At 41.3% G+C, this 24755-nt stretch overlaps 1 protein-coding gene across 11 annotated transcripts in view; it reads left to right on the forward strand.

The window, feature by feature from the left end:
• Positions 1-24755, forward strand: part of TACC1 (transforming acidic coiled-coil containing protein 1) — a 117631-nt gene that overhangs the window by 68996 nt on the left and 23880 nt on the right. For 4 of the 11 annotated variants that reach the window (XM_081809313.1, XM_081809304.1, XM_081809314.1 and 1 more), the window contains 3 exons: positions 16464-17562; positions 21126-21186; positions 23254-23461. In XM_081809313.1, coding sequence (XP_081665439.1) covers positions 16769-17562; positions 21126-21186; positions 23254-23461 — 1063 coding nt within the window. In that variant the 5' untranslated portion in view covers positions 16464-16768. Of the gene's footprint in view, positions 1-16463; positions 17563-19850; positions 19887-21125; positions 21187-23253; positions 23462-24755 lie in introns of all 11 variants that reach the window. The other 7 variants (XM_081809310.1, XM_081809307.1, XM_081809326.1 and 4 more) reach the window with 5 other exon arrangements.

Below are 24755 nucleotides of genomic sequence, written 5' to 3' on the forward strand. Positions count from 1 at the left end.
TCTGGCTGGTTGGTGGGCAGACCCTCATGATTGGGGGAGCCCTCCCTCTTACCGTCTTGGCCTTCAGAGAACAGGGTTTGGGTCTCTTTTTAAGTAAAATAGCATAACATGCTGGTTTGGAGATTTGAAATATTTTCTTTTTTTTTTTTAAAGATTTTATTTATTTATTTGAGAGAGAGAGAATGAGAGAGAGCACATGAGAGAGGGGAGGGTCAGAGGGAGAAGCAGACTCCCTGCCGAGCAGGAAGCCCGATGCGGGACTCGATCCCGGGACTCCAGGATCATGACCTGAGCCGAAGGCAGTCGCCTAACCAACTGAGCCACCCAGGCGCCCCTGAAATATTTTCTTCATCCTTAGTATAAGCTTTTTCAGCTTATCAAGTGGCTTTCCAGATTATTCTTTACCTATGGAGTCTTATATTTTGCAGTGAGCCTCTGTCAGGAGTTAGAAGCTTATCTCAGGAAAAATGGCATCTGGCGTCTTGGCTCTTAACAAAAACAACTAAACTTGCCCCTGCCCCCTTCCCTGTCCCTCCCAGCTCCTGAGTAGTGCTTTATTTGGTTAAAAAAAAAAAATTTTTTTTTTTTTTGGAGGGCAAGGAGGAGGAAGTTTGGACAGTTTGTTGCCGTCTGGGTTTGGTTAGGAGTGTGTGTGTGTGGGTGGGGGGTGTTGGGTGTTGATATTTTTCTGCTTTAAGTAGTGACATCTGAAAATTATGGCATACCTAAGAGGATGTTCTGCATTTTCCTGCCTTGACTCACCCACTTGGAATCCCCTCCTTATTCTCATGCTTCTGGGTGACCTGGGGCCCCAGTGGTTGTCAGGAGAATGTGAGCTTTGCAGCCAGTATCCTGAGGTTCTACCCAGCGTTCCTGGAAAAGGCCTGCTTGTATTGTTGTCCCTCCCCTGGGCAATACATCATGTCCACTTCTACTCCATTTTTAAGGCTTGTGCCCTTGACTAAGTGGCTGAGAATGTACATATATAAAATATATTTCAGCTTCGGGGTAATCAGAAGGACTGGGAATTCAGACGTGAAACTGAAAAAAAAAAAACCCTCAAATTTTGGACACTTGCCTAAATGCTAATATGTACCTTATTAACAGTCTCCTCAGGTCAGATCACTTTAGCAGGAAGGGGTGGCCCAAGTGCCACAATCACACTTGTTTCCCTCCTGAAGCCCTGATTCAAAAACGGGGAGAGTAGGGGGTGGGAGGGTAAGACCAAGCCATACCTTTGAGGGACGAGAGCTCTTCAAAGGGAAAGGGTCAGATGAAGAACAAATGTTAATCTTTTACAGCTGCTGGTTTAGAGCTGCACAGCTTTACCACTACTTAGATGTACTTTTTCTGTATATAAAAGATAATCAGTTGAGAAAGAAGTCCTTTATGTGTCAGACATTGGCCCAGCAGTGGGCGGGCACTGATTGAATATCAGCTCTGCTTTGGGTGCTCGGGTTCTGCTCTGGGGACTAGGGCGTAGGGCTCCCACAGAGCGCAGTCTGGAGGAAGCTAGCTGGTTTCTGGTTCCCAGGCTTCTTGGCCTCCTTGGCTTCTCCAGAAGTTTGAGCAGCAAAGAGATAGTTTTAACAAGGGAATATGTGAGGGAGGTCTTGGGAAGAAGGCAAATGTTAAAAATTAGCATTGAAAAAAACAACTTCCCCTCCCCAAACAAGAACAAAGCCAAAAGCGATTTTTTTTTTTTTTTTTGAGCTTGCTAATTGTCCTGTCTCTGGGATGGTTCCTATATGCGCTGGATCTGTTGTAGGCGAGAGGAGTGATGTCATTTTTCACCTTTTTCTGTAAATAGAATCTATCTAGCACATTGTAGGTTTCCTCAAGAGAAATTTAAAATCCCAAGTTGATGTGATGGTGAGACCTACCACCTCTCTGAAATATGTGTCCCTACAAGTGATATGTATAAGAGACTGTTTAAAGCATTTTCTGAAATGCAAGTCTGTGGTATAGTAGAACATTTTATTAGGAATTGCAGGACAGTGCTCCTGCTCTGAGCCTTTGAGCTATATCCTTTTTTCTTTTTTAACAGTTTTATTGAGATCTCATTCACATGCCATACAGTTCACCCATTTTAACGGTCTAGGATTCAGTGATGTTTAGTATATTAACAGAGTTGTACAGCTATTGCCTCCCTCCAATTTTTAGAACAGTTTATCACCCCCAAAGAAACTCTGAACCCATTAGCATTCCTTTGCCATTCCACCCCCTAGTCCTAGGTAACTGATAATCTACTTTGTGTCTCAATAGATTTGCTTATTCTGGACATTTTATATAAATAGAACTATACAGTCTGTAGTCTTTTGTGACTTCCTCTGTTCACATCCATGTTGTAGCATGTATCAGTACTTCATTCGTTTTCATTGTCAGTTAATAACTCCTACATGGATATGCCATATTTTGTTCAGTTGATGGACATTAGGGTTATTTCCGCTTTGGGGCTATTGTGATTCATGCTGCTATGAACACTTCCTGTTCAGGTTTTTGTGTGGACATATGTTTTCATTTCTCTTGGGTATATAGCTAGTGGAATTACTGGGTCATACGGTAACTCTGTTTCTAACACTTTGAGGAACTGTCAAACTCTTTTCCAAAGTGGCTGCACCATTTTACATTCCTACCAAGTGTGTGTGAGGGTTTCAATTTCTCCACATCCTCACCAATACTTATTATCTGTCTGATTTTAGCCATCTTACTAGGTATGATACCTGGCCTCTCCTGGTTTTGATTTGCATTTCCCTAATATCCAACAGTATTGAGCATCTTTTCATATACTTGTTGGCTGTTTGTATATCTTCTGTAGCAAAATGTTTATACAGATTCTTTGCCTACTTTTTAACTGGGTTATTTATCTTTTTATATTGAGTTGTAAGAGTACTTTATTCTAGATATGAGTCCCTTATTTGATATGTGATTGTAAATAGTTCCTCCCATTCTGGGGGTTGTCTTTTCACTTTCTTTTTTTGGGGGGGCAAAGGGGCAGAGGGAGAGGGAGAGAGAGAATCTTAAGCAGGCTCCATGCCCAATGCCGATTGATCTCATGACCCAAGCCAAAATCAGAGTTGGATGCCTAACTGACTGAGCCACCCAGGAGCCCCTCTTTTCACTTTTTTGATGACATCATTTGATGTGTAAAAGTTTTTAATTTTGATATTCAGTTTTCTACTTTTTCTTTTGTCCCTTGTGTCATATCCAAGAAGGCTTTGCCTTTTAACCCATGGTCACAAAGATTTACTCCTATGTTTTCTTCTAAGAATTTTACAGTTTAAGCTCTTACATTTAGGTCTATGATTGATTTTGAGTTAATCTTTATATATGTTGTGAGGAAATGATGCATCTTCTTTCTTTTGCATGTAGATGTCCAGTTAGTTGTCCCAGCACCATTTGTTGAAGACTGTTTGAATTAATTTTGTACCCTTGTACAAACCTTGTCAAAAGCCAATTGATCATAGATGTAAGGGTTGGTTTCTGAACTTTTAATTGTTTTATTGATCTATATACCTTTCCTTATGTTTATCCTACACTGTCTTGATTATGGTAGCTTTGTAGTAAGTTTTGAAATCAAGAAATATGAGTCCTCCAACTTTATTTTTTTGATTGTTTAGTTACTCTGGGTTCTTCACATGTTGAATTTTAGGATCATCTTACTGATTTTTGCAAAGAAGCCAGCTGGGGTTTTCATACAGATTGTATTCAATCTGTAGATAAATTTGGGGAGTACTGTCATGTTAACAATATCAGATTTTTCAATCCTGAATATAGGATGTCTTTCCATTATTTAAGATTTTTAATTTCTTCAAATGATGTTTTATAGTTTCTGGAGGACAAGTCTCACCCTTCTTTTGTTATTTTTAAGTATTTTATTCTTTTTGATACTATGATAAATAGAATTGTTTTCTTAATTTCTTTTTTGGATTTTTCATTTCATGTGTGTAGAAATACAATTCATTTTTGCACATTGATCTTGTATTCTGCAAATTTGCTCAATTCATTAGTTATAATAGTTGCACATTTCATCTGCAAATAGAGATAGTTTTTACTTTTTCCTTTCCAATCTAGATGCCTTTTATTTCTTTTCCTTGCCTAATTGATCTGGCTAGGCCTTCTCATGTAATTTTGAATAGAAATAGCAAAAGCTGATATTCATGTCTTGTTCTTGATCTTAAGGGGAAAGCATCAATCTTTTACCATTAAGTATGACATTAGTTGTAGGTTTTCATGGTTGTTCTTTATCAAGTTGAGGAAGTTCCCTTCTGTGCGTAGTTTGTTGGGTGTTTTTGGTCATGAAAGGATGTGGGGTTTTGTCAAATTCTTTTTCTGTCTATGTTGAGATGATAATGTGTGTTTTGTCTTCCATTCTGTTGCTATGATGTATTACCCTAAATGATTTTCAGATGTTAAACCAACCTTGCATTCCTCAGATAAATCCCACTGTTCATGATGCATAATCCTTATGTGTTGGTGGAATCAGTTTGATAGTATTTTGTTGAGGATTTTTGCTTCTATTTTCAATAGGAGATATTGGTCTGTAGTTTCTATCTCTCTTGTGATAGCTTTGGGTTTGGTATCAGGGTAATACTGGCCTGATAGAATGAATTGGGACGTTTTTCCCCCTCATATTTTTCGTTAAGCGTTTGTGAGGAATTGATATTAATTCTTCTTTATTTTTTTAAAGATTTTATTTATTTATTTGAGAGCGAGAGCATGAGCCAGAAGAGGGGCAGAGGGAGAAGCAGACTCCCTGCTGAGCAGGGAGCCCAATGTGGGGCTCAATCCCAGGACTCTGGGATCATGACCTGAGCCGAAGGCAGACGCTTAACTGACTGAGCCACCCAGGCGCCCAATATTAATTCTTCTTTAAGTATTTGGTAGAATTTACCAATCTGATCCAAGTCTGTGTGTGTGTGTGTGTGTGTGTGTGTGTGTGTGTGTGTGGAGGGAGTTTTTAATTAACTGATTCATTCTCTGTCCCTGCTTTAGATCTATTCAGATTTTCCATTTCCTCTTGAGTCAGATTCAGTAGTTTGTGTCTTTCTAGGAATTTGTCTACTTTATCTAAGTTATCTAACTTGTTAACATACAGTGTCTCATTTTTAAATGGAATTAATAAGCCCTGCTGTGCCTTTTTTACAGGGTAGATTTGAGGATCAAGTTAGGTAATATTTTGAGGATCAAATAAGTGAGAAGTATTTTATTTGTTCTAAATTCTTAGTTCTAAGAAAACATAACCATGTTTTACCACTGTTTACAATTTAGAGTTTGTACTGTGTTCCTCCTTTGTCAGTTGCATTTCAGGGGGAATGATTGCTGCCCTTGTTACCAAAGGAATATGAACTAAGTTTGGGTTCGAGGGGGACTTGAAGTGATTTGGGGGCCTATTTCTGCCTGCTTCCTGAGGAGTAGTAGAACAAATAGATCCTACACTGTCTGGGTCAGAGGACATCACTGCCCCATTAGGAAATCAGTTGTGGGCTCTGACCCATTCTCCTCTCAGCCAGCACTGAGAACAGCTGTTTACTTTCCCTAGGAAGTGCTGAAGCTTGGTCCAGTCACTGATTTCCTAAGCTCTCCTGTAATCCATACCTTAGATGCACTGTATTCGTTCATCCCACCTCCTCCCAGCTTGTGTCTAAGTCAGTAATGAAGGTTCTCTTGGGGCGCCTCGGTGGCTCAGTCGGTTAGGTGTTCACCTCTTGATTTTGGCTCAGGTCATGATCTCAGGGTAGTGAGATTGGGCCCTCTGTCGGGCTCATGTGCTGGGCCCACGCCTGCTTAAGAGTCTCTCTCTCCCCTCTCCCTCTACAGCGCCCCCCGCCAGGGTTCTCTTAAAATGCAACTTAGTCAGCTTTTTATTTTTTTTTTATTTTTATTTTTTTTAAGATTTTATTTATTTGACAGAGAAACATAGCGAGAGAGGGAACACAAGCAGGGGGAGTAGGAGAGGGAGAAGCAGGCTTCCCGCTGAGCAGGGAGCCCGATGCGGGGCTCGATCCCAGGACCCTGGGACCATGACCTGAGCCGAAGGCAGACGCTTAACGACAGCCACCCAGGCGCCCCTAGTCAGCTTTTAAAAATAAAGAATTATTTCATATAATGCTCTAGAAAGTTCTCTTTTCTGAATATGAAGGCAAATTCAAAGAAGGAATCACTCCTTTAGAAAGGGAAGAGAAGTTGGTGATATAAGAAACTGACACTCTAAAATCAGAAGTCCAGCAGCACTGCTGTTTTCTGTGTAAAACATGTGGGGTGGCCATCGTATGAGAAGGTGGTAGTTTTTCCCTCACTGTTCAGCACGTGATTGTTCTCTGAAGGGGCTCTGAGTGTGGCTCATGTTTTCCTTAACTGGATTGTAAGCCCCATGCACTTATCTTGTGGTCTCTTTATGCCTAGTACAGTGTATGCTGCAGGTCGTAAGGGCCTGTGCTTAGTTGGTTAGATGATTATCTTAGAAAATATTTTGTGATTTGATTTTAGGGCTTCAAGTCCTGATGAAGCAAATGGTTTAAATTAATTAGGGAGTGGTGACATTGAACATCTGGTTTGGATCTTTATGTAGAATATCTTAGTACTGCGGCTTGTAGTCAGTTGCTGTTGTGCATTTATAAAACTTCACTGTCATTGCTGGGCCTTCCAAGTTTGTGTTATTCTCTGCATATCATTTATGTGGCCCTGAGTAGCAAAGACCTGCATTTTGGGCTTGAGTTCAGAAATCCAGGCCAGGGCCTTGGTAACCAGGGGTCCTACTCTATAGTTGTATAGATTGAGGCTTCCCAGTTATGAGATGGGAGATTGTACAACTGTGGGATTGTCTCCACCAATGAGGATAGACTAGAGCAGTAGGTAGGAGTAGTTCCATGTATTTGAGATGTGTATTCCAACATGGTCATATTAATTCTATATCTCACTTCTGAGCACTCAGAAGTATAGCACTTGTACTTTGTTACTAGAGACTGTCCCTCTGCTTTCCGACTCTCAGATGCCCACCCCTCAGTGGATTTGACAACATAATCAATATATTTGTGTCCCACCATTGCGTTGAACCCCCACTCTGGACCCTTTCTTTCTTGGCTTGTGATCCCACTTGGGGTTTCCCATGAATGAAGAGAAATTAGATAATGAAGATAGCTCTGAAATTAATTGGGGGACTGTCTGCATGGTTGAACCATGGCCTGCCTGTGCCTCAAACTAGAATCCAACTGCCTTCCCCTCTCCCTCCACCTCCCTTTGTGCGAGGGTGTGTGTGTGTGTGTGTGTGTGTGTGTGTGTGTTAACCGTTCTAAGCCCTGATTTCTTCATCTGTGAGATGGGATTAAAAAAACAGGTCACAGGGTTGTTGTGAGAATTAAATAAAGTAATATATCTAGAGTGTCAAGCAGTTACAACAATATTGTAATTAAGAAAAAATTTTCAGGAGGGAGACACTTCAAAAATAGCTTTTTACAATGAATTCCACCCCTCTGTCTTGGGAGGAGAAGGAGAGGGGGAGCTGGTTGGGGTTGGAAATAGGAATCCTATGGTGAAATGGAGACAAAAGAGAAATGGGTAAAAGGGGGTTAAGTTTGGGTAAGAGATTTTTGTGCTTACTAAGGATTCTGGGCCTCAGAATATAAGTTTTATGTCTTTATATGTTTTAATTGAATAACCATATAACTGTTTTTTTAAACACTGTTCTTCCCCTTTCTTTTTCCATATAAACATGTCTTGGAGATCCTATCCCGTTAGCACATACAGATCTACTTTTTGGTTTAACACCCAATAGTATTCTGGTGTAATGTTGCATATTTAGTGATCTTTCAGTCCTCTGTGATACTTTATAATTGCCCAAAATCAGTGTGTAGGAACCAACACTTCAGTGAACATTTTCATCCTTATACATATCTGTGTAGGGCCCTCTTTGTGGGCATAATTAAAATAAATTCCTAGCAGTGGCATTGATGAAATAAAGAATCTATTCATTTTGGATTCTGATAGGTATTGCTAAATACTCTGAAAGACCCCCCAACGGATTTACCCACGAAATGTATGGAGAGTGCCTACTGGCCCTCTTATCTAGCAGCTGTTACTGGGTATCAATATTTTAATTTTTATAAATCGGATGGGTTAAAAATGGTATCCTGCTTATTAATTGTGTGAAAGTGAGCATATTTTTCAAAAATGTTTTGGCCACTTAAAAAAAAATGCTTGCTTGCGTGCTTGTAGCCTTTATCATATAGAACTTACTCTTAATTTCAGTGGTTCAGTGGAAAGCACCAGGGATGGTACTTTTTTTTTTTTTAAGTGGGAAATGGGGAGGAGGATTTATGGTCTGGTTGCTCACTAAAACTGCTTGCTGCCTCCCATTCTGAGATTCCTTAAGACAGGAGATTCTGTCTGTGTGTTCTCTTTAATCCTCCTTTTGATTGTATGAGTTCTTGTGTGTAAAATGCTCAGTCACTGTGCCTGACACTGTAGTCAGTGCCGCTTCCTCCTTTTTCTTCCCTCTCATTGTTTTCCCGGTCGACACCAGGCCTCATGGGTGGCTGCCTCTCTGCTGTCTACCAGGGCTTCACAACACCTGACCTCCAAGTGGCCAGGGTCACGGGGCAGGCCAGCAGTGTGTATCCCCCTTCAAATTGATGTTCTCTAAATATCCTGCAGTTATTAGAGAAGAGCTCCCCGGAAGTCTGCAGACTAAGGCCAAATTTTGGGCGTCTCTTGACCTTATCCTGCGCTCTGCACAACAAAACCTTGACCACCGTCCAGAGAAGGAAAATATTTACTCCAGTTTGTTCCTGGGGTTTGATTCTCTTCCCCGGGGTAGTCTGTCCAGTCTCCGTTCCTGCCACACCGGGGTACTGGCGAGACCATTTACCCCTACCCACTCCCACTTGATGCTTAGTGTCCCTTCAGTCCAGTCTTGATGTCAACATGAACAAAGTAAGGGGACTGAATTGGGTTTAAACGAAACCTATTTGAATTTATGTTTTAGTGAATGTTCCCTCTCAAAGATTTAGTCCACACTTAAAAGTGCTTAAAACAGCGCTTGCAACACATCCCTTTTGAACGTTCTCAGAGGTGACAAGCTTTATTCTTAGATGTTAAGATTTTTTCCCTGCGGTAGCTGAAGACTTTTTAAACCTCAGTGTAGTGATTGAAGGGGAATTAAAGTTATAACTATAAAGTAATGAGAGGAGCCCTTTTGAGGACCCTAAAAGTGGTCCAGATATAACAGTGTTCAAGAGCAGTGATTCCTAAATGCCACGCTATGAAGAAGACTTGGATTTTCTCCACTGGAGAATGCTCTGACATCATTTGTCTTTGAGTTTCAGGGCCTTTGTGGGCCCTCTGAAAATTTATCTGCAAACCTTTCCTGAATTTCTATAAAGGTCGTTCATTTTCATGTATTGGTTCTCAGATTTTGTTTTAAGGCCTTAGAGCCAGACCTGTATCTTCAGCTTAGATGGGGGAGCTGGATTTTGAGGTTAAAAAGAGGCCAGTATGTATGTCTGTATGATACAGGAGGCCTGTTCAAATTTTGGCAGCTTTCTCACTTTACACGTCAGGTATTTAAGAACGCGTGAAAGGGACTTTCTGTAGCTAAAGGAGAGGAACTGATGGACAGATCTAAAAGGAGCTTCCAGACAATGTTTCACCAAAAAATTAAAATCTGAGGGGAAAAAGGCAAGCATATTTGAGAATAATGCCAAACCGGAAGTGTTAATATAACATTGTTTTCCAGATGGGTCTGTTCTGTCTCCTCTTAAATTGTACATACGAAAGCAGCTAGCCCAGTAGGTTCCCTGTGTATGTTAGTGACTACGCTTCTCAGCTTCAAAAATACTTCATGTTAATAGCATTTCCCCCCTTCTGAGGCTTTCAAGCTTTTTCATAAACTTGTCTTCTAACTCAGTATATCTTCAGCATACTGGAGTGCAAACCACAATGTCTGAAGACTGTTACCTCGTCTTCAAAATTTTGGTATTCTGTGCCTTTTCTTTTGAAAATACTTTAAAATGGAGGGAAAATCTTTCACATGAGCATAGTCTATATCCTGAATAAGCATAAAAAGCATCTATGTTTTAAAGCACCCCTGGATGATTCACACAGCCTTTTAGATTTAGAGAAGGCTGATAATTGAAAGGAAGGGTTGTGTTAACAGCAACAAATGTGGCAGAAGTGGAAATGTTGGTCTATTTTTGGATTTCCTCTGTGTTTGCTTTGAATTCATCTACTGATCTAATCTCTAACCGTCTGTGTTCAGGATGCCGCCAGGCAATGCTGTGCTTGTCAGAATCGTCCAAACTCATCAAACTCATTTCAGGGAGAGAGCATTTCAAGCACCCTGGAGGAAGATTTTTAAGGAATACAGGATTTTTGTAAAAATAGAAGGATGAATAGAGGTAGGGCAGTTACATAATTTTCCAGATGAAAAGGAAGCGCTGGCGACTGTGGCCGCAGCTCTGACGGATGGAAGACCGAGAACCGGAGCCTGCTAAGAAGGGCATTCATTGTACCTCTGCTCTGTGGTACCTGAAGTTTATGTTCTGTTTTAGGGCGGCACTAGGTACATAGGCCCTGCTGGTACTGGGATACTTGGCAGATTCAGATTCAGTAACATTCAAATCTTACTCAGACATATCTTTTTGAATTTTGTGGTCTCTTTTCTTGTTTTACATTCTCACAACTCCCCCAATTGGCTTAAGTCAGTGAGCAATCCTCTCCCACCCGCTCTGTCCCACCGGAAGTACTTTCTAGTGGGGACTGAAGATACTGGACCAAGGAGGAGTCCTCAGTGACTTGGGTGCATGACTGGGCAAGTTACTCTGCCTGGTACCTGGGTGGTGTCTTCTTGGCAGAGCTCCTCCACCTGTCTGCTCAGGCTGAATTCAGATGAGGGGCATTTGCTTTCCTTCCCTGTTCCACCAGTGGGTGGCAAGGGTGGGTGGCAAGCTTTATCATGCAGCCCACAAAGCTCCTTAATCCCTAGAGCTGCAGGGATGGGACTCGGCCAGGCAGCATTAGAACTTCTGTCTTAACACTGAGATCCTGCTCCTTTGTCATCCCTCCTTGTCCAGCTTTCAGGCTGCCTGCCCTGTCCCCTCATGCTGTGATGTACTCTCCCTCTCGAGTTTCAGGTTCTCAGCTTGGCAAAAGCAGCTGGTGGAGATGCGGACAAGGGGGGAGGATCTAAAAGGAGTGCACAGATCTGAGGGAAGGTGGGAATGCCCTGCCCTTTTCTAATAGAGAAGATTAGGGCCGAAACCAAAAGCTAGGAGAGAGGGAAGTGAGAGGTGGCTCTTAGAGGTTTCCCCTTGGTCTTTGGGAAGTGTGGGGTTGATGGTGAGGTTCCAAGAAGTGGGTCACACTCTTCTCCTGTCTGTACCCTCACCCTCCCCTCACATTCTCTCAAGCCTGTAGGAAGGGACAGAGGACTGGGGGTGTGAGGACCCAGGGATCCCATGAGGGAGACTGATGGTGAATGTTTACAAGTTAATGGCAAGGAGAAGACACTGGGAGAGAAAAGAAACAAATTTTATTGTGATCAGCTCCCAACATCACACAGAAAAGTAGAACTTCCATATTCCCAGTGCCGAGATGAAACAATTATCAAGATTTTTCTCGGACTTGCTTCCAGCATTTTTCCTTTGTCTTTTGTTTTGTTGCTTAAATATTTTTAAAGCAAATTCCAGGTATCATGTCATATATGTTTCAATATGCATCCCTAAAATATTTGGACACTTTTATTATATAAAACTATTATGCCATTATTAATAATATTACTCTTAATTTACAAAGATGGTTAAAATTCAGGGTTTTTTTTTTTAAGATTTTAATTTATTTGACAGAGAGATAGAGAGAGAGCACAAGTAGGCAGAGTGGCACGCAGAGGGAGAGGGAGAAGCAGGATCCCCGCTGAGCAGGGAGCCTGATGCGGGGCTCGATCCCAGCACCCTGGGATCATGACCTGAGCCGAAGGCAGACGCTTAACCGGCTGAGCCACCCAGGCGCCCCAAAATTCAGGTTTTTTAATTGAGATATAATTGACATTAATTTCAGGTGTATAACATAATGAATGATTCAATATTTGTATATTTTGCAAAGTGATCACCACAATAAGTCCAGTTAACATCTGTCACCATACATAGCTTCAAGTTTCTTTTCTTTTTTTTTTTTTTTAAAGATTTTATTTATTTATTCATGAGAGGCAGAGAGAGAGAGAGAAGCAGGCTCCCAAGGAGCAGGGAGCCCAATGTGGGACTCGATCCCAGGACCCTGAGATCATGACCTGAGCTGAAGGCAGACGCTTAACCATCTGAGCCACCCAGGCACCCCTCAAGTTTATTTTCTTATAATGAGAACTTTTAAGATCTGTCTTAGCAACTTTCAAATATGCAGTACCATGTTATTAACTGTAGTTACCACACCATACATTACAACACCATGACTTAGATATTTTATACCTGGAAGTTTGTACCTTTGACCCATTTTACTCACCTTCCACCTCTGGCAACCACCAATCTGCTCTCTGTATCTATGAGCTTAGTTTTTTTTCTTGAAGTTTTATTTTAAATTGGATTAATCACTTTTAGATACGCTTTGGTTTTGTTTTTTTTTTTAATAAAAGATACCAACTATTAAAAAATTCAGATTTGAGGCACCTGGGTGGCTCAGTCAGTTAAGCATCTGCCTTTGGCTCAGGTCATGGTTCCAGGGTCCTGGGACTGAGCCCCACATCGGCTCCCTGCTCAGCTGGGAGCCTGCTTCTCCCTCTGCCTTCCACCCTATGTTCTGTCTCTCCCTCTCTCTCTTTCAAATAAATGAATAAAAATCTTAAAAAAATAAAAATAAATTTTAAAAAATTAAAAATTCAGATTTAAAATATGCTGAGGCTCAACGATGAAAGTGTAAAATGGAAATAACTTATAATTATGTAGTATTCCATGTGACTTTTAAGGGAATCATATCTACCTCCTTGGCTTCAGTTATGTCAAGTATTATTTGCATCCCATATTTCTCTGAGCTTACTGCCTACTCAACATCTCTACTTCAAAGGCCCAAACAGCTCTCAGCATCTCCAAGCCAAACTCCTGGCCCCACTCCGACAGCCCCCAAACTCTTTTGCTAGTATTTCCTGAATATCACTGGATGGTAATACATCTTGCCTTTCCATAAGTTAAAAACTTACGAATCATCTTTGATACCTCCATCGACTTCAGTCCTATGGCCAGGCCAGCCAAAGACGGAGCCTTATCAATTTTACCTCATTTTCTTTCTCAAATATTCTATATTTCTCTTCTATTCATTACTCTTGCCGAAGCCACCAGAATTTTGATACTCTTGCAGCTCTTCTCCATATTGCATTTGCTCTGTGCTCAGTTATGCCACTTTATACTAGGATGAGATCATCTCCTTATTATGTGTATCACTTGGATAATACAAATAGAGCTATTTATTAAAAGACTGGATAGATCGTGGGAAGTGGTATATATTATAGTTGTAAAGGTTCAAAACACCAGTTTTTAAAACAATGGGATTTATGAAATTGAAAAATACAAAATAACTAAATTGGTCTAAATCAGCGTATTTCAGTTGCGTTTGTTATATGTTATTGAGAAAACCTTGATTTGTACAAGTCAGTAGTGACCAATGAGGATTCGAAACACTTAGTACCTGAAAATATACTTTAGCTCAACTGTCCTGGAAGCCTGAAAGAGGAGCATAAGGAAATTGTTTCAAAGTTGAGTTACTGAGAGTATCTCACAATTTGGCTAATTTCTTAATTTTGCAGGTGTAAAATTTAGAAAAAGTATGTGAAGTGGTTCCTCATGAGTTTCAATCTTTTTGGGGGGAAAATATAATATTGCAGTGTTTAACAGCATCATTTTAAAAACTCGCAGGTGCCTTTGAATATTCAGTTTCAAGACAAATTTCTTGTTTTGTATGTTCTCAGATTCTCTGACACCAACTTGGCATCGGTAGCTCAGTGACTTCTGACACTAACTATCCATAGTTTCCACAGGCCCCACAAAGCAAGTGCTCATTCCTACAAGACTGTGCGCCTCCCCTCCCTCACTTCATTCAGATGCCAGTTGCAAATACAATTTCAGTACTTCCGACCAACTGGCTTTAAATTGGGGGGTTCCCACAGCCCCCCTCTTCAGGTTTGGCAATTTGCTTAGATGACTCACAGAACTCAGGGTGCAAAAGACAAAGTGAAGTGAAGGTGCAGAGAGTCCATGCCCTCTCCTCTCTGGTGCCCCACCTTTCCAGCACTTTGAGGAAGTCATCAACCTGTAAGCTCCCCAGACCCTGTTGTTTAGGGGTTTTTATGTAGGTTTTATTATTTGGGCATGTTTGATTAAATCGTTGGCTGTTGATGATTAGACTTCGCTTCCTGCTTCTCTTCTCCCCTGAGGGTGAGGGTGAGGTGGGGCTGACAGTTCCAACCCCATCATTCTGGCTTGGCCTTTCAGGTGACCAGCCCTCATCTTGAAGCTCCCTAGGGGCAGAGGAAGAGGGGGAGAGAAAATCCTAAGCAGGCTTCCACGCCCAACGCAGAGCCCAACATGGGGCTCGATCTCACAACCCTGAGATCTTGACCTGAGCCAAAATCAAGAGTCGGGCACTGACTAAGCCACCCAGGCACCCCTTTACTTTCTGTTTTTAAAAAGAAATTCTTTTGGGGGCGCCTGGGTGGCTCAGTCGTTTAGTGTCTGCCTTCAGCTCAGGTCATGATCCCAGGGTCCTAGGATCAAGCCCCGCATCGGGCTCCCTGCTCAGCCAGGAGCCTGCTTCTCCCTCTCCCACTCCCCCTGCTTGTGTTCCCTCTCTCGCTGTGTCTCTCTCTGTCAAATAAATAAAATCTTTAAAAAAAAGAAATTCTTTTGAAGTATGTTAAAGCAAATCCCAGATACAATGTGTTAAGAGCGTCTTAAAAAGTACAGTATTAATAATAGTTAAATGGATATTTGAAAACAAAACTGACGTTGGACATTGGTAGAATATCTGAAGCATCTGTGCAGAACAGTTTGTAAGCCACTGCCTACCTAATTCTAGTCATAAAGGAGCCATGTGAAAATAGATCTGAGTGCTTTAAAAAACTCTTCCCGTGGTCCTCAATTTTTTTGATCCTGTATTAGGATTAGAGGGTCATCTTGGAGTTCCCCTTAAAATCATGAGATACCAAGATCACACCAGCTTATTTGGTTTTTGCTGCTACTATTCTATTGTTATTTCAGGTATCGAAGTTAGGAAAGCACGATCTCAGTTTGTGCTTGAAAGAAATACCCTCATGTACACCTTCCTAATTGCAGCATTTCTTCTAATAAAACCCAAGTTAGAGAGGATCTTTATTTTTCACAGGTGCTTTGAGAGACTACCTGGCCCAGCTTAGTGACAGAGCTTTGAAAGAAAAAATAACTTTATTATTGTATGATTTGTGTCTTAGTAAAATAAGGATTATTTGTTATTGTTTTTAAATGACATCAGTATTTTTTTAAGTTTTATTAAATCCAGTTGATTTTTCTGTTTTGAGTAAGCCCTCTGCCCAGTGTGGGGCTTGAACTCACAACCCTGGGATCAAGAGTCACATGCATGCTCTATCGACTAAGCCAGCTAGGTGCCCTAGGACTATTTGTTTTTAAAGCCATTTCTGTATCTGATTTTTCAAGTTAGTTTTTTTTAATTTCAAGGTTTTTTTTGTTTTTGTTTTAAACACACACACATTTTTATTTATTTGAGAGAGAGAGAGCATGAGCGGGGAAAGAGGGAGAGGGAGAAGCAGACTCCCCGCTGAGCAGGGAGCCCGATGCGGGCGGGGCTCGATCTCAGGACTGTGGGATCACGACCTGATCTGAAGGCAGACGCCCAACTGACGGAGCCACCCAAGCACCCCTGATTGTTTTAGTTTTTTAAGTCTACAGAGAAGTTGCCATCGTGGGTAGGCCATGGTGGGTTTTTCATTTAATTTTGAAACAGTTCAGTAATTTAAACACAGTTCAGTAATTTAAACAATATTCTGGGGAAGAGGGAATACTTGTTTTTGCCATCCAAAGATGAAAATCTGCTTCCTGCCTAACATTCAGACCCTGAAGCTGTCAGCGGCCAGATCTGACCCCTCTACCTTAGCTGGCATCATCTAATGTTCTTTCCAATCCAGTTATTTTAGCCTATAGAACAGTCTCTCGATCTATTTAGCTTTTTCTTGAATAGCTCTGTTTGGTATAATTATTGTTTATATAACTGGGATGAAACACGTATACAGTTTGGGCTAGGAAAATTGATTTTAGAGGTAGCACCGGCTGTTCCCTTTCAGTCTGCTCTGCTGGCCTTGCTGAATCTTAGAGATGCTTAATAAAAGCAAGGAGGGAGGAACTTGGTGCTTGTCTCTGTGGATTCAGCTAGTAGAGATTATTTATCCATGCCAAAAAGATAAGTCTTTAATAGATGGCTTTTGTGTTTTGTTTTAGAATCACAAGAAGCTGATGAACAGCTGGTAGCAGAAGTGGTTGAAAAATGTTCATCTGAGACTTGTTCTAGAACCTCAGAAAATGAGGTAGCACAGCAGGCTGTTGATTCTTACACGGCCAAGGATTTCAAAGAACCTGAACATGAGAGTAGCAAAATTTCAGTAGTGAGGCCATTTTCAATAGAAACCAAGAATGCCACGGATATCCCAGCGGCTCTAGGAACAAAGGCCGCTTATGGCTGTGTAACTGTGGTCTCGGGTGAGGCTTTGCCCTCCAGCGCACCAGAAGCCATCCTGGACAAGGCAATGACCGAAGGCACCATGGGGGTTGCACTGGAGGCTTCCACAGAAGCTGACCTAAAGGCTGGCAGCTCCTGTCCAGAGCCTGTTCCCAGCAGAAGCAAGCTAAGGAAACCCAAACCCGTCTCTCTGAGGAAGAAGACAATTGGTGAATTCTTAGAAACTGATACTGCCCTGGAGGGCACACCTCTCCCCCAGGCAGCCTATCAGTTCTGTCCCGATGAGATGGATGGGAACACAAATGCTTTGCTAGGCGGTGCCAGGATCCAGAAATCTCCCCCTGATATGAAGGAAACCTCGCGTACTCCCAGCAGTGACACCAACGACTCAGGAGTTGAGCTGCTGGAGGAGTCAAGGAACTCACCTCTGAAACTAGAGTTTGATTTCACAGAAGATCTGGAAAATATAGAGCCCAGGAAAGGCCTTCCAAGGAAGGTTGGCAGGAAACTGGGTAGCAAACTGCCTCCCAAGGCACAGAAAGATAGCATTAGTAAGCCAGTAGGCGCCAAAGGTACGGACCAGCCTGCAGACCCCGCTGCACATAGTGCTCCTGCCTCCCAGGCATCTGCCAAGCTGGATCCCAGCCAGTGGGATCACCACAACTTCAATCCCTTTGGGGGCCACTCAACTCTGCAGAACTCCCCCACTCTCTCCTCTAAGGGCTCCTACCACTTTGACGAATCCATGGATCCCTTTAAACCAACTACAACGTTAGCAAGCAGTGACTTTTGTTCTCCCGCCGGTAATCATATTAATGAAATCTTAGCGTCACCCAAGAAGGCAAAGTCGCGTTTAATAACGTGAGTGACGAGGGGCGCGGGTGTTGTGTTCTTTGTACTCTGAGTTTGGCAGCCGACTGCTCTGGTTTTGGCCAACTGAAGTTACCTTTGAGGTGCCACAGGGCAGACACACAGCTCATAGCTTTGTGCAGCAGTCCTCACTATCTTGCTTAACTCTGGTGTAGGGTCAGAAACATCAGAGGCTTCCTTTTCGGGTGTCTGCCTTGTTTCTGAGTCCTCAGCTTATTCAAGCTCCACACCTTGGGTACTTTTCTCCTATTTAAAAAAAAAAAAAGAATAGCATACGATAGCTTAGAGATTTGATGGTTTTCAGAAATCCTATCTGGGCTGTCAGGAATTAACTTTATCTACAGAATTCAAGTGTCAGTGCTAGCCACCACCTTCAGATTCTCTATGGATAAAACAAAACTTCCAAGCCTCCAGATTACCTGTCTAGTATCGGTAACATGTGCAGAATGGCCCCAAAAGGTCTTCTAGAAGTCTTTCACTTAAAACAGGAAGCTGTGATTTTTGTTGGAAACAAACCTACCGCTAAAAGTTGGTAAGAATTCTTACGTCTCCGTGTTTAGCTTCTGGCTCCATCAGTAAGGCAGTAAATGTCCAGTGAGAATTAAGAACATTTTGAACATTCATGTAAATCTGACTGAATTAGTCTTTTGTTGTGTGTTGTCTCCCTCCTCCTCCCCTGCTTTCTGGGACCTCCGTAACCACCTTTGCAAGGTCCTTGGTGTTCTCAGAGTGATCAAGCTGGATTCCGTGTAAAGTTTCAGTTTAAATTTGTTACAGGGTTACCTTTTCCCAGAACTTGGGTTGATGACAGTATATCCCTTTGTGACCCTGTGACATTTTACTAAAAATGAGATAATAGAGAAGGACCAATGACATGGAGGATGAAATGTGAAAAGGGAGGATGAGAAGTACCATTATTTCTAGCTGTCACCATAGATGAGTCAGGAAAGTAATGGTCCGCAGTACTGTGACCCGACAGAGCATGCTAGATGGCATGATGTATTATATTAGAAAAGTTTAAAGAGCAGAAAGCATCAGGACCAAGAAGCTTGAGCCATGAGAAATCAGTTCCTCGGCAACCCCAGAATGTCCAAGGTGAATGAAATGTCAGCAGTAGTTCTTGATCTGTTCTTTGATTATATATGAGCAGTTAAATGGTTGCTGGAAAATATTGATTGGGCATCCTCAGAGTGCTCTTCTGTGACTGAGGCTGGTTACCTCTCTCTAGTCAATACTTCGGGTATGTGTTGGCCCCGTCGTTGCCTTGGTGCTTTATAATGTGGGATGTCCAAAATACGGGGTGCTTCTGGCTAGCAAGGTTGATAAGGAGTCATCGGGGGCCTCCCTACAGTTGTATGTCGAAGCCTTGTAGCCAGTGAATTCATGTTAGATCAGATTAAATCTGGACCAAAGGGAGGGGAGTTTATCCTACACTTAATTTGCAGTAGCAAGAAGTACCCTCTCAGATCCTGCCACTCTCACCTGCTGGCATTTTCCTCCTGTTCTGTTCTTGGTGAGTGAACTTCTTGATTTAATATGCCTTACAGATTTTTTTTTTCTAACTCTTACGCAATCAAAACTCTTGTCTCCTTGTTCTTTCTGTAAGAGAGGGTGCTCCACCTCTTGTGTAACTCTGGGGTTTTGTTTAGAAAATCCCTTCATCGGTAGGAAGGGCTGGAGGTGTACCTGTGAAGGAGGTTCGAGTGGAAAGTTTGAAGTTCTGTTAGCAGGTTACTTGTGGGGCTTTTTAAAAGATGCATGCAATTGGCATCTCAGATTCTTCTGTAAAGTGGAGACATTGTACCATCTATGATTGGTATTTTATGGCTCAAATAAGATAAATTATGTAAAATCACGGTAAGCTTCTTAGTGATACACACATACAGTAGTTATAATCTGATCCATTGTCAACTATTGTATTCACACACTGCCTTTAATCTGGAAGACGAGACATTTATGAGTAAATGTTCTCAGTAGTGAAATGTTGGTTTTATATATTGACAAATATTTGGAAGTTCACTTTTCATCTATAAATTTGAATATGAGGCATTTCTGAGTGTTTCTACTCCTCTTACTCTGTTAGAGAGAGGTTCCTGATAATCATTCGCTCACCGATGATAACATTCATGAGTATGACATTTTTATTTGTATCCCACCTCATAGAAAGAATTTTGCAGCCTTTACATCTGCCAGACTACAGATAAATATTCCAGGCTTTACATGATTTTTTTCTCCATCTGTCTGTCTCTTTTCTGTCTCTAATTTTGTTGGTGCATCAGGACTACTGAACAAGTGAAATTTCTCTGTTTTCTGTTGTAAGTACTTCTGTTTCTGTTTGTCCCTGGGACTGTTGGCAGTTCCTCTCCCCAGACCATCTCTCCATAGCATGTTGGCTTGTTTCTGAGTTTGACCTTCTGATGATTTTTTGCATTTCATTTGCCACTTCATGAGTCAGCTTAGCCTTGCAATTTGTACCTAAAGGAGTGGAGATCAGCCTTCCACCTTAGGTGCAAGAGCTTGCGCTCCCTGGCTTGGCACGCCTCACGTGGCACTTTGATAATGAGCGCTGGCTTGGCCCCGAGATCATCCTGACAGTGGTCTGAGGGACTGCTCTGCTGTTGTTGGAAATAATTGACTTTTTTGATAGGATGAGGTTGCTGGCTTGGAGCAGGGGATACATTTTAGAGGCAACTCCAGTTTGGTGCTTTGGTAGCAGGGGGTGGCATTTAGTAAGAGCATTAGTAAAAGAAAAATCCAGAAACTAGATAGTGAGCATGCACATTCTGGTAACTTTATATGCTCCTTCCTTCCCCCTCCCCCCAGAAGAAGAAGAAAAAGTTGTAAATTTATTTATTTTAGCAGAGTGGCTTTTTTACTGGGAATTTTAAGTTCATTAAAACAGAACAGAATCTGAACTAGTCTTCAGGTCATAAATTATGTGCCAGTTCCAATCTTTGCACAAATACATGACATTCGTTTTCCATCTTACTGCTTAATAGAAATGGTAACCATTTACACAAATATTTTTATTTTTGTACTTTCCGTTGACCATAGTTCTTCTCTGTTAGCACACAGGTCTGGAACTGTCTTATCAGACTTATGTGGTTTTTAGTGCAATAAAGAACTTTTTTAAAGAATCTGGTCCAGTGTGGTAATTTTTCTAATGAATTGTCACAGCCAAGTGAGTAAGGATCAGATGAACTGAATGTCTCTAGGTGCTAAGGGTACCTCTGAAAGGCTTGGTGGTGTGTAAGCAGAAACCGCAGGGGTCAGGGTACTGGTGTTAAACGTCCCACAGAAGCACGTGAGGAGGTCTTTTCAGAGAATGAGCTGAGCTCTAGTTCCTTGCTTGCCCTGTCTCCTGGGAGAAGATTCAGAGATGTGAAAGGTGTTCCCCTCTCTAGTGTGTAGATGTAGAACGTGTGTGGTGCTGTATGCTTTGGCTTTTCTCTGCACACATTGCTTTCTCTGCTCCATCTCATAGCTTGGAAATTGTCAATGTGATTCCAAAATGGCCTGTTTTTGTTTTTTGTTTTTTGTTTTTTCCTTTCCAGGAGTGGCTGTAAGGTGAAGAAATATGAAACACAGTCTCTTGCTTTGGATGGCTGTTCTCAGGTGAGTCTCTGCCCATCACCAGAATGTCTCTTAGACCAGGGGTACCCCAAACTGGAGTTTGTATCCGCCTGGGGGGCATGGGGGAGCCAGGGGGGATTAATGAAGAGTTTCCAACAGGTGTCTTGAGTATCTAGCTTTGAGGAAACCAATTTTCAGACCCTTAATTTCCTAAAGTGACCTGAGAAGGCTCCTGAGAACAGGGAAGCCCCCTCACATTAACCCTTTTCCCACTTCTATTGGGTAAAGTTTCCTCTCATTCTAAATCTTACTAAGATGCATTTTTACTGGGTATGAAATGTCTGGGACATCAGACAAAGGACTGATTTGAAATACTGATGCATGTTTAAGAAAGTGATTGATTCTAATAACTGGATAACAATTTTTTTAAGTCAGATGGTTTTCCAATTCATTGCTTTTAGCAAAGTAGGAGAACCTGAGTTACCACCTGATCGATCATTAAAAATTATCCTTGACACGCTGTTAAATGTCAATTATATCTCAGTAAAAAAATTATTTTTTTTAAAGATTCTATGTATTTGAGAGAGAGAGCATGAGCCAGGGTAGGGACAGAGGGACAAACAGACTCCCCGCTGAGCAGGAATCCCCAAAGCAGGGCTCTATCCCAGGACCATGAGACCTTGACCTGAGCCAAAGTCAGATGCTTAACTGGCTGAGCCACCCAGGAGCCCCCCAAAATAATTTTTGATGATAGAATTTTTTGGTACATAACTTGGAAAGGGGTTCCAAGAATCGAGAGACATATTTCTATTACAAAACTTTTTTCTCTTTAATCTATTTGTATAAGTAAGCTTAAATATCTAAGGCTTCTTATTGATTTATAATTATAAAAATGAAAAACAGGATTAAAATTCATATGGACCCTTGTTTCCTTCTAGCAATAAATATTTGTCCATGACTGTATGAATTGGGAAACATAAAAGAAACAAAAATCCAGACCTATTTGATTGAGACCCTTTTTAAAACTTTATTTCAGCATAACTGATTATAGAAATACATTCATTGGTTAATAAAATGCATTTTAAATTTAACTTATTTTACACAGTTTGGACCAACAACTTGGTATATGGCTGAAGATTAAAAAAAAAAATTTGCCCTCTCACTTATTTTTTCATCTATTACAAATGTGTAAAGTATCCACTTTCAAATGCTGCTAAAGCAGGCAACAAGAACCATGAGAAATTTACCTTTGATTCAGAAAAATAGCACATATGACACTGCAAAAGTTTTAAGTAATTGGTACAACAAAATGTAATTGCTACTTGTTTTTAGTATCAATTTTTGAATTTTATAGTACTTATCAAAAGTTGTAATAATTTTAGGATACACTGTGCATTAGTTATGTACAATGATTAACTCTCCAGAAGAAAAACTGTTAATACTTAGAGACTTACGGTCATAGAAATTTTTTTTAATTTTAACTTTTTTAACTGAGAAAAATGATAGGGAGAACTTTAAAAGACTTTCAAGTATACAAATGCTTTATTTAAGAATAATTTCTTGGTGGAAGTAGAAGGGAAATACAAATTCAGAGGGGAAAAGCAATGATGCAAATTTCTGACTTAAAATTATTAAAGAGTGTGTGTTCATGTTTGATTTTAAAGAGATGATAGAGCATCATCAAATCACTAGAGTAACTAGATTGAAGTAAGCAAGGCCAGTTTTTAAAGTATACCAGATTTTTTTTTATATTTATGCTGAAAAGTTTTTGGAAGTCACCTGAAAATACAAAGGGGTACATTGATATTCCAAAACAATTCAGGGAGTATATGAGCAAAATATCTGAAAACCACTGTGGACCACTTAAAATTCTGGCTTATAAATCTAGGCTAGAAAAGGTTAATTTTTCAGAGGTCATGTGTGAATAACAGAACTTAGGTTCTAGAAAGCATAGTATTCATGATTGAGAGACCCCAGCTTCCTCCTTGACTGGTACCAAAATCTGTGGTTAAGTGTTCTTGGACACCCATGTGGAATGGTGTCTGAGATGTCGCCTTCCCCACTGTTGGTCCTCCTAAACGGTAGCCTCTGATCTGTTGCATTTCCCAGGATGAAGGAGCAGTGATCGCCCAGATTTCAGACGTTTCTAATAGGGATGGCCACGCTACTGATGAGGAGAAACTGGCGTCCACTTCATCTGGTCAGAAATCATCTGGGGCCGAGGTGAAAGGTGAGCCAGAGGAAGACCTGGAGTACTTTGAATGTTCCAATGTTCCCGTGTCTACCATAAATCATGCGTTTTCATCCTCAGAAGCAGGTATGGAAGTATATGTTCATCTTTCTAATGTACTTAAGCCTAGAAATGCCTGAAAGCCTAATGCAGGAGGCGCTTTAAAGAGATTAGAGAATTGGGTCACTTGGAGGAGAGATCTGTGCTTTGCTTCTTTACCTAGAAAAGAGGCACAGGAGGGTGTCTTGTTGAAGTACCAGAGACATAGGGATGAGTGTGGCAGAATGCACAGGAGACGCTGACGTATGAGACTGCTTGAATTTTGAATAATTTATTGCATGGGACCACATCTCAAAATACAGTGGCCTATAGCCATGTTGTGATTGTTGTTCAACTTAGAGAAATAACAGTAACACGGAGAGTGCCTTACCGTGTGCAGGCACAGTTGTAAGTGCTTGACATCTATTAATTGATTACTCCTTGATCGGTATTGTTTTTTTCCCCCATTTTTCAGAGAAGGAAGGTGAGACATAGAAGTTAAGTCAGTCAGCCAAGGTCACTTGACTAGCAAATGGTAGAACTAGGATTCAAACCTCAACAATCTGGTTTCACGGTCTTTTAACCGCAGTGCTAATGAGGGAAGAGATTGCTTTCATGACTAGAATATTATACATTTTCCTGCTCACCGATGTGGTAGATTGAAATTGACTAATATCCTGAAAAATCCTTAATGCTCTAGTAAAAGAACTAACTAGACTAACCTATGCTGAAGCTTCTCACTGTTGAACTTGTAAGAACATTCTAGAGCTGAGGCCCTTGTCCAGGTCCCAAGTTGTATCTGTGGCCTTAAACTTGACTTGTGAGATGTTTAGAAACCATGTTCCTGACTACCGTAAACATTATTAAAAACTCAGATTTTGAGCAATGTAAGTTGATTTGGGGACTTTTATACTCAGAATTTTAAAAATCACAACATGTCATCAAACCAGGGAAGCAGGTGGAAGTCCAGACTTTGCAAGAGTTCTCTCCTCAGCCTCTCCCCACTGCCCACATCTCCATCTCCCATCTGTAGAGTAAAGGTGTCAGGCACTATTCCACATTTCTTCCCAGGCCGCTTTCTGCTCTGACATCATCCCAGGGATGATCCTGAGTACTCTTGTACCTACATTATTTCTTACATTTAAAATGCCTTTCTTGGGGTGCCTGGGTGGCTCAGTCGTTAAGCGTCTGCCTTCTGCTCAGGTCATGATCCCAGGGTCCTGGGATCAAGCCCTGCATTGGGCTCCCTGCTCAGCGGGAAGCCTGCTTCTCCCTCTTCCACTCCCCCTGCTTGTGTTCCCTCTCTCGCTGTGTCTCTCTCTGTCAAATAAATAAATAAAAA

The sequence above is a fragment of the Leptonychotes weddellii genome, chromosome 2 (assembly GCF_054177405.1).
Source record: "Leptonychotes weddellii isolate Sample4059 chromosome 2, ASM5417740v2, whole genome shotgun sequence".
In the NCBI taxonomy this organism is placed as follows: Eukaryota; Metazoa; Chordata; class Mammalia; order Carnivora; family Phocidae; genus Leptonychotes; species Leptonychotes weddellii.